The sequence below is a fragment of the Cygnus olor genome, chromosome 2, assembly GCF_009769625.2.
Source record: "Cygnus olor isolate bCygOlo1 chromosome 2, bCygOlo1.pri.v2, whole genome shotgun sequence".
Lineage (NCBI taxonomy): Eukaryota > Metazoa > Chordata > Aves > Anseriformes > Anatidae > Cygnus > Cygnus olor.
Genome location: NC_049170.1, coordinates 119433599 through 119443962, shown reverse-complemented (window position 1 = coordinate 119443962; position 10364 = coordinate 119433599). Strand labels below are relative to the sequence as shown.

Here is a 10364-nt window from a genome sequence, read left to right as displayed (position 1 = left end):
TCCCCATCCAAAAAATAATGAATGGTTTACTTCTCAAAGGTATTCAAGATAACATTCCAATTAATGTTGTAGAAAATTTTATGCACCACTTGTAAAACTTAATATTGTTTTGTACAACCATGTTTCGGATTTTATTTTGAGGGGAGAAGAACGCAAACTATGAGTCAAGCTACTCTTTGGAATCATCCCCTAAAACAGATGTAGCACTGGAGTATTTTTTCTGAAAAAGTAAACAGTAAATCATAGCAAGAGAAAGTGCCCAAACACACACTTTATTTATGTCAGACTCTAAACTGTTTCCAAACATTAAGATTTTTTATGGACAGTATTATGACAATAAAAAAATTGAGAGCTACACCAGTAGATTACATAAACAATAATTTTTGTTTTGTCTGGTGTAACAGGAGTCTTAAAAAAAACAAACACCACTTTGTATCCATTATTTCATACCCAGATGTTTCCTGTACACCTGCAGTTGTCTCTAGTCCTGAATTCATGAGCTATAGTATTTTAACAGCCTCTCATCGGTTGGTTTCAGAATTTTCTTGTCTGCCATGTTTACAATCCATCCTGGAGCAAGACCAAAAAATATCTGCCTGGGATCCTTGCGTGTGCTTAACATTTTGAAGAGCTCATCTTTAGTTATGTCTGGTAGGGAATAACCATATTTCTTGGCAAGTTCAAGCCTGGCTTCTTCAACCTTGGATGGATCTGCCAGATACCCCCGATTACTGGCATCTGTGTAGTAACGAACTAGATCTTCAGGTGGAAGCATCCGCTTTGGAATAGGCTGGCCACGCAGAAAAAACACTACTGGCTTAATTAAAATTTCTGTGTGCAGAGAAGAGACAAAATTAGATATGATGCTTTATAATCAACATTTAGAGACATTACACTTTTTTTTTTTGATATTTTGTGCTAAAATAAGTTATTGAACTCATTTATTAAAGAATATCAAGCAAAAAACAAATCTTAATATTCTTATTTAATTCTGAACATTTACAAGTTACACTTACCCAAACAAACAACTCTAGTGACAACTGTCACTATAAAGATCAGTTAAAACAATCCAGATGAATCATTATTTCTAATGGATTTAGAATGCCTGCTTTGGAAAGATACAATAACTAAGCCAGAAGATGGCATCTTATTCCAAAGATGGACTTCCAGGTTAGAAGTGGGTATTTACACAGTCAACAAGTATAGAATTTCATGTTTCTGTAAGTATTTTAAATGAAGAATCAACAGTATGTACACCTATTTAGACTGGATATAGGAAATAAATTCTTCACTCAGAAGGCAGTGAGGCACTGGCACAAGTTGCCCAGAGAAGCTGTGGATGCCCCATCCCCGGAAGTGTTCAAGGCCAGGCTGGATGGGGCTCTGGACAACCTGGTCCGGTGGGAGGTGTCCCTGCCCATGGCAGGAGGTTGGAACTGGGTGCCTTTAAGGTCCCTTCCAACCCAAACTATTCTGTGATTCTTTTTAGACATTTGTGAGAGTATCCTCTCCTCAAATTTTGCTACAGTCGGCAAGTTACTTTCCAGACCCTTTTAAATTCAATATTTAGATCATTTTCTGGATGAGAAAACAAACAAACTTGTATCAGTCCAGGGTAACATATTTTGCACACTGGAAAATATCTACTCCTCTTGTCCTCAGCTTCATTCACACATGAAATCTCCATTATGGCAAATAAAAAGTGCATGAATGAATATTAGGCAGGATGCAGCCTCAAGCAAAGTAAAGCCACATTCTTCAGTGAAAGTGTTCTCAAAACAATAGCCATTTTGACTGGAACGATTCTGACCTTCTCTAGCTTAGTTACTTCCTCACTTTAAGTGGAAAAGTATTTAAATAAAATATATCAACAACCAATTGTTATTTAAGTCCATTTTTTCCCCTGAATTTTCCTAGGGTTATTAAATGTGTGGAAAAGTTGAAATACAAAAATTCAAAGAAACAATCCTTTATTAGTTCCTCTATCTACAGAGCTACTTACATTTCTTTAACCGGTTGATTGGTAAGTAACTATTAACACTAGTAGGGCTAAACAGGTGAACAGTTAAAAAAGCACATAGTGTTATATATAACATTTATATATGTTGCTGGATGTCTCAGAACAGAGAAAGTGGAGGATCATCCAGTAAGAACTATTTGGAGAGATTTGGATGACTTCATCTTCTCACAGATGGAAAAGAGTGGAAATCCTTACCCAAGCTCCTTGGATCGTAGAACGATGTTGTAATAACACCTCCATTTTTTTCTATGGTTGCAATTGCTAATTCAGATGCCCTTTGTACTTCAATGTTTACTTTTGCTGAAAAAATATCAGCACCCTGTAAGTTTCAAAACATATTAGAGTAACATTAAAATGACTATTTTAAGGCATACATTCAATCCTCTCTGCAAACCTACAAGAAACATTAAGTCCTGCAAAATATTATGATTTGTCTGTTTGGTGCACCAAGAACAGTAACCATATTGTTCTCAAGCAGTCACTTTGGTTCAAGTAAAAAAGCCTGCCTGTCCAAAGTTTTCAGACATTTCTTTCAGTACATTCCAGTTTTCTGTTCTGAAACACTTTTTTGACCTCTTGCTACGTGTTCCTTAACTATTACCTTTGTATAGTCTCTCTGGTCTTGAAACACCATCCCATTATTTTGCTAACACACAGTGCCCTCTAGTGGATTTAATATCACAAAAAAAATCCACAGAAAACTAACTTAGAAAAACAAACATGCTTCCAAAACAGAGGAAGGAGAAGGACAGTTGGATAGCCTGGTGTGGAAAAATTGAAAACTCAAGGCTTTACACTGCCTAAAACAATAAATTTATTTTGTATGCATACCTCCTCCACCAGCTGGATGCCATAATCTCGTTTGAGAGGTTGTACTGTTACACCTCTGGCATTAGTAAGCTGTGTTAAGTCAATTGGTTGTGTGGGGTCAACTCTACCCAGATCAATCAGGTACTGCAGCTTCTGAAGACTGAGTGGTTGATACTGACGTCTGAGGCTGGGGAGAGAAAAAAAGGAACAAAGATATTTATGAAACTTTAATAGAACTGGTCAATGATATACAGCACATATTCCGTTTTCTACCTAGTCCTAGAACTACCAAGAAAATGCTTGAAACAGTCATCCATAAGCCAAAATCATATCTGCATTAAACTACACTTAAAAGCCTCAGTTAGAGCTCAAGACTGCATTACACATTCAGTTCCCACCCCTAATATGACATAAATCCTTTTACTCCAGAATACCTCTCTATCTGCTGACTGTTTTAAGGAAGCAGCAAGACATGAAGAAATTGAAGCATCAGCATTTCTTGGTAAGTCAACAAGATTCTAAATAACTATCACTTTCAAAGTGAATCCATCTTGGTAGCCTCAGTGATGCATTTGGAAAATCTGACCAAAAAAATCCAACCAACCAAAAGACAACAAATGAATAAAAACAAGCAAAAAACACCCACAATAAAAAAAAAGTACCTCTGCCTTTCCATAGAAATTTAGTCAGAGTAGCAGCCAAGCCCAGTATATGCTCCTGCACCGCTTGCCTCTATCCAACAAGTTTTTTTAGTTCATTACCACTGCACCTGACATCTAACAAGTAGTAAATGGAATCTTCCTCAACATCCTCCAAGGGAGAGAAATATTAAGAACATCTACATTAATCCATATCCCCAAAGGAAAATGGAATATTTCGTCAGTAGCTATCACCTTCAGCAGCATTTTATGAAGTTCTAACTTCACTGCACAAACCAATCCTCTGGGTAGTCCTTCCTGGTTCTACGCCTCCTGCATACCAGTTATGGTGCTGCTCAGAACTTTCTCAAGTGATCTATTTCACCACCACTACTGGAAATCTGTGTTAGTAGAAAAAATGAAAAGCCTATCTCTGTTAATGGTATGCTAAGCAAAACGAAACAGAAAACAACCAAGCAGCAGAATTACCCGTCAGACAGTTCCTAACAGAGCAAGAGTTCAAAAAGCAGAGAAACACCACTGCAGACAGAAAAAAAAGAATGATGTGAAGATAAACAGGTAGAGACACTGTTCAGCATGTTCCTATCCTGCCACAATAGTCTCTCAATTGCACTTACAATGTTCACTAGAAAAACATTTACAGTAGCCTCATACTGGAATCTTGAAAACATTGAAAAATTATGAAGTGTTTTTTGTTGTTGTTTCCACGTGTGCCAGACATGGTTAAAAAGCAGCAAAACATTGTTCAGTTTTTTTCACTGCAGAGGCTTGGATTTGTGTTCTTTGTGAATAAACTTGTGACTGCTGTTAACATAATATCAGCATCTGCATTCTGCAGCACATCCTCTGTGTATCAAAAGCGCTTCTTGGTTACTCTTACAATAAATTAAGTAAAGAGGGAGAGTACTTGGAAATATAGTTTAAAACACTTCAAAACTAACAAGACTTGCAGAGAAAACCTTTAATAATAGAGGACAGGTCTGTAAGTTACACTTCACGTATAAATTGAAACTACAAAAAATGTGCAGATATTTGCTGAAGTTTTATCAGCAAATGAAACATGAAACCAAACTGCAAGTTTAACAACTTCTGAATAAATACACATTAGTACTTTCATTCTTCAACTGTCTGCTAGATGTGGCACGTTTTTGTAACTAGTACCTGTAGCAGAGCAGCACTGTATGGATATTTCGGAAACAAAAAACAGATTTAAACAAAAAGGACAAAAAAAACACAGAATTTTTATCTGTCACTATAGCAAAGAAAATGAATAAAAACACTGACACACAGATCCACAGCTAAGAATAGCAACTAGAGAAAAGACATGTTAGGACAATCATTTTAAAAAGCTGGAAGATGGACAATGGCACAAGCAAGCACAATGTGAAAAGGGGACAGAAGTGACAGCCAAGGCAGAATGCCTGAGAACAATGGCGAAAGATGTCTTAATGGACTCATCCAACAGACTTGGTATTAAAGAGTTTGTTAAGATACTAGGCGGAACAGATGGGGCACAGACAGACAAAGACAGCAGCTTCGCATGGCTAAAATGTACAGTAATGAGGAGAAGCAGGTTTGTTTGGCTGGCAGCAGATCAGAGCTTCGAGTGAATAAAGCAGAGTGAAATAACAAAGACAGACTTCGGATTACACTTCCAAGCCTAACATCTTCACAGGAGTTCACTAATGGGGCCGTTTCCAGTCAGTCCAATGGGCTATCTGCTGAGAAGAGAGGAATGGGAAAAACCAAGCATGTACGGAGGAATGGCCTCAGAGAAGAAATGTGCTCAGCTGTAGGGGCACGGGCACATGCAACATACGAAGAATTATGCAAAGAAAAAGGGCAAATAAGAGGTGTAAAACAACAAAAAATAAATTATATTCATTAAAATAAATTAAATCTCCCAAGAAATGAGAGATTGTGCTGACAGGCAAGCTAACGATCACAGAGGAATCTCTCATCTTCAGTGAGCCCTGTTTTGGCATATTAGACAGATTCTGGCTTCAGGAGAACACTTAAGAAACTCAGAAGTTAATCAGCCTGCTTAAATGTGAGGAAACTTACCTATGTCCCTCATTAAACCCATACTTTGGTATGGCCAAATAAAATGGAGTTTGGCCACCCTCAAAGCCTAATCGGGGACGATTTCCTCTTTGTCTTTCTCCTTTGTGACCTCTGCCACACTTTCTACCTCCATATCTTCCGCGGCCACGTCTTTTCTCCTTGAAAACAAACAACAGCATAGTTAGTCAACGACTTTGTAAATAAGTATCTATAAAACAGAAAATTTCAGAGGTATAACCAACTTAACAAAATGCTGATTCTCGGAGAAAAAAAAAAGAACTAGCTCTTTTTTAAGGGGAAAAATACTCAGAAAAGCAGCTGATGTCATTTTTGCACACAGCTCTAGGCAGGTATTGCAACAAAAGAAATACCAGTACTTAACCCTACCTCTTAATATCCTGCTCTCCCCAAGTTAGATAATTCCTCTGAATTAACCTTTGATATCTCCTCCTGTTTCATAAGAAAGCTGCTCAGTACTCAGAAATTTCTGAACACTAACAATGAAAAAAATCACTTCAAGGGAACAGACTACACATGCTATACATATATATAGTTCTTTTCATGGACTCAGACTTTTTAGCAAGTCTGAAACCACTGGCTACAAATCAGAAGAGAGGATTATATTTCAAAACTTTATTACTGCTTAAATTAAGACCGTGAAACTAAGCAATTAGTTTCCTGAGCACTTTAAATTAGAATTGCAGCCGTTAAGTACAGCATTTCAGCAATCCTCTTGCACTCACCTCCTGTTTGTGCCAGGAAAAGCACTTACATAGCTAAACAGTGAACAGGATCAAAGATCTATGCAAAGGTAAAACCTTTTCCCTCCCCCTGCAAATTCAGATCAGCTGCACCATTCGGTACAGCACAGGTATGCCAGTAGCTGTAGCATTACAAGACAGGCAGTAAACAATGGTAGGAACGAGCACCTTGGAGTGCCAGGTATTAAATGCAGTGGTGCCAGCCCTCACTGACCTAGCTATTAAAAGCCTACCATGTCAGACAGCTATAGTTCATGCACTGAGGATTTTGCAGCACTAAGGATCACTTTGATTTCTTCATGCTGTGTTGGGGATAAGCCATAAGCTTCAGATTCCTCACTGCTGTGCTGAACGGCTGAACGCAGTAAGGGATCTCTGCTCAGCTCCAAGAGACACGACCATACCTGTGCACCATTTTGTAGCATCCATTTGGCCTCACAAAGCTTTCCCATTTGAGCTAACGTTGACTGGACTGCAAACACACGTGGAAGGAGCAGTGCCATATAGCTAAGTCTCGTATCTCCACAACGGAATACACACACTTGCTATTTTCCATTGTGTTCCTCAACTTGAACCGGTAAAGCAACACATTTTAAATAGCATTTGTAATGCTTACAAGCTAACATTGACTGAGTCCCTGCTGGATCAATAATAATTTAAAGAAGTCATTATTGAAGAGACTACAGGCAGTTTCTTCATATTCTATTTTCGTGTTCAACACTCAACCAAACCGCGGACACCCCGTATCCTGCAGGTCTTGCTATGCAGTAACACTGCAGCACAGAATATTCAGTGAAATTGAGGTCTGAAAACCGTTCAGTGCATCACGGTACCTGACTATTTGCCTAACACCACAAAGACACGAAGTTTGATGTTTTATGCTTTCTACTGTGCCTGCAAGTTTTCCAAAGTTACCGATCACCTACTGCACACTGTCATATTAATAAGAATGCCAATGTGGACATAAATCAGAAAAAAATGCATGAATATGCTTGAAACACCTGATCTAAGGTGCACAGCTTTACCTGTATTAACGCTAAGCAGCATAAAGGTCAAGTGAAGGACACTAGACCAGACTACTCCTGCCACCAAAGGAAGCTGTCCCATCCCTCACCCACATGCTGCTGCTTTACATGCAGGATCCCTTGTGCCGCATGCCCCTGCGTTGGACAGACCAGGGAATTAAACTGGATGAAAACTAACTTTTGGCCTAATTAGTTTTCATCAGGTTTAGTTCCGTGATCTGGTTCACTGCACTTGGAGGCAGAGGGAGGACACAACCTGCCCACACCGCCGTGTACGCAGTGGCTTCATTTAACACAAATACACAGGTGATTCGGGGTCAAAACTGGAGTGCAATTGGTATATTGACCAGACTGTCAGTGAAGTCAATCCGAACATCTGGGTTGTTTTGGCAACTTGTTTGTGAAGTAAAATGCTCTTCAATCCACTCACGTGAGCAGAATAGTCACAGATTAAAGCTGTCAGGTTCCATGAGAAAGAGAGTTGAGGTCACCTGTATGAGCTCTAACTGGAGGCCAATAGTTAGTGCTAACACAGGAAAAAATAATAATTCATTTCCTATTTGAAGTTGCAAGTTACTTGCTAAAGACCCAATGAGTATACAAAAAAATCTCTACTTTCAAAAGATGATTAAAAAAAAAAGTGTTTTCCTAACCCCAGCAGCTATCTTGAAAAATAAAAAGTCCTGAGAAAAAACACTGAAAGGAAAATATTAGCTCTACTTTCTTTAAACCTCAAATTCAGAAAATCTCACAACTTCTGGATGCTAAACCTGAAAATGCTGTTTTGGGGCCTGAACTAGTCTGAAAATCCTTAAGAATAACCACATCAGCTCTGTACAGGACCTCTTCTTCCCGTTCCTCTTGAACCCTAGTGAAGTTGGGTCAAGATAAGTCACTCGACAGGGGAACCCTGACAGCTGCAGCAGGAGAGAACATCTATTTTCTTGCCTTGTCATATCTCTTTGCAGTTAAAAGTAAGCAAAGGAGTACTCAACAGCTCTGTAAGCATTTCTAGAAAACACTGTTGGTCCAATCCAACAGCCCCACGTCCTTCTTGTGCTGGGGGCCCCACACCTGGACGCAGCACTCCAGGTGGGGCCTCACAAGGGCGGAGCAGAGGGGCACAATCACCTCCCTCACCCTGCTGGCCTCTCCTCTGGTGATGCTGCCCAGGACACAGTTGGCCTTCTGGGCTGCAAGCACGCACTGCTGGCTCGTGTCGAGCTTTTCATCCACCAGAACCCCCAAGTCCTTCTCTGCAGGGCTGCTCTCAGTGAGTTCTTCTCCCAGTCTGTACTCATGTCTGGGATTGCCCCAACTCAGGTGCAGCACCTTGCACTTGGACTTGTTGAACCTCATTAGGTTCACATGGGCCCACTTCTCCGTTCTGTCCAGGTCCTTTTGGATGTCTTCCCTTCCTTCTGTTGTATTGGCTGCACCACTCAGCTTAGTGTCATCTACAAACTCACTGAGGGCGCACTCAAGCCCACTGTCTGCGTCATTGATTAAGATATTAAAAAGCACTAGTCCCAGGACAGACCTCTCAAGGACACCAGTCATCACCGGCCTCCACTTAGACATAGAGCTATTGACCACCACCCTCTGGGTGCAGCCTTCAAGCCAATTCCCTACCCACGGAACGGTCCACCCAGTGACTTTTGTTACAGTCTCCCACCCACAACAACGGCCCCCAGGTTTAGCTAAGGCCACCCATCGGCCAGCAGTCTACAGGGACAGCCCCACGCACCCACGCACGCTCCGAGGACACGGGACAACGCACAAAGCCGACACCCCCGCCCGCCCGCCCGCCCGCCGCAGGCGCTCACCTTCTTTTTGGAGCCGGGGCTGGGCCTCAGGTTGGCCAGGCTGACCCTGGGCAGCGACCGCAGCAGCTCCAGGGCCTTGCTCCCGCCGGGGCCGCTCATCCCGGCCCAAGGGCGGCAACGCCGCTGCCGGGCAGGAGCTGCTTTATGGCAGCAGCCGCAAAGCGCGCCTCGCAGCACTGTCGCGCCTCCCCCCCTCCCAAGGCGGGAGCGCGCCCGCGAAAGCGCGGCCCCGACATGGCGGCGGGGGGAGGGTGTGAAAGGGGGGGGTTGGCTGCATTGTAAAGTGTGCGAGGGTCGGGGCGAGGTGCGTTGCTTTTCGTGGTAGTCTGCCAAACAGCTGTACGAAGTGTGGTGGGGAACCGTCCCAGTGTGTTTCAGCCACTAGGGCAGGGAAAATACATACTATTTTTTTGCTATAATAGCTAGTGTTTTGCCTTATAAAGCTTGCACTACCTCAGGCTACCTAGAAAACATTCACATGCAGACTCCTCTTTCCCTATAAAGAGATATCCAACTCAGAAGGCTCTAAAGATTCACAGCCCAGGTGTTTCCACTGATTCCCTTAGGATTGTAGGAGCGAAGTCCCCTGAACGCCCGCCCGCAGTCGGCAGGCTGCCCCGTGCCCCACAGGCCATTCTGCTGTTGTGCAGCTCTTGTATGCCCGGTCCGCACGGAGCTTTTGTTTCTGCAGCAGCCCTAACCAGGCTGTGAGTTCACTCCAGCTGTGCCGACTGAAAGCTTGCTCCAGTTATGAGCTGACTGCTGACCTTCTAGGCAGGAGGTGCACCAGCAGGCCGCCTCGTGACATTTACATTTACTAAATAAGAGACAGTGTAGTCAATGCTGGGTTGGAAAGGGAAGACAGAATTTTTTCACCCCCTCTTCAGCAAGCATCAGGTTTATCATGCTTGATAAGCACCTGACATTGCATGAAGCTCCTAATCTTTTAGGAATCTTTTATGCAAGAACTACATTTTTGTCACACATTTGGATTGGGTACACCATAGAACCGTAGAATCATAGAACGGCTCAGGTTGGAAGGGACCTTAAAGATCACCTAGTGCCACCCCCCTGCCATGGGCAGGGATGCCACCCCCTAGATCAGGTCAACACCTCCAGGGATGGGGCATCCACAGCTTCTCTGGGCAACCTGTGCCAGTGCCTCTCCACCCTCTGAGTGAAGAATTTCCTCCTAAGCT

The 10364-nt window shown here is 42.1% G+C and overlaps 1 protein-coding gene across 1 annotated transcript; it reads right to left on the bottom strand.

Annotated features, from left to right (window-relative positions):
* Window positions 1-256: 256 nt before the first annotated feature.
* On the bottom strand, window positions 257-9354 carry MRPL15 (mitochondrial ribosomal protein L15). Its single transcript, XM_040550437.1, has 5 exons — window positions 9166-9354; window positions 5554-5711; window positions 2852-3017; window positions 2216-2339; window positions 257-831 (listed from the first exon to the last, which is right to left on the bottom strand). Exons 1-5 carry the CDS (start codon window positions 9262-9264, stop codon window positions 494-496), a joined length of 885 nt encoding a protein of 294 aa, XP_040406371.1. The 5' UTR covers window positions 9265-9354; the 3' UTR covers window positions 257-493.
* Between the last annotated feature and the right edge of the window lie 1010 nt (window positions 9355-10364).

Coding starts and splice junctions, on each gene's coding strand:
- MRPL15 (XM_040550437.1), bottom strand. CDS start 9,264: ATGAGCGGCCCCGGCGGGAGCAAGGCCCTGGAGCTGCTGCGGTCGCTG. Junction 3,018..5,553: donor GGGTTTAATGAGGGACATAG/GTAAGTTTCCTC, acceptor TTCTCTCCCCAG/CCTCAGACGTCAGTATCAAC. Junction 2,340..2,851: donor GCATCCAGCTGGTGGAGGAG/GTATGCATACAA, acceptor TGAAACTTACAG/GGTGCTGATATTTTTTCAGC.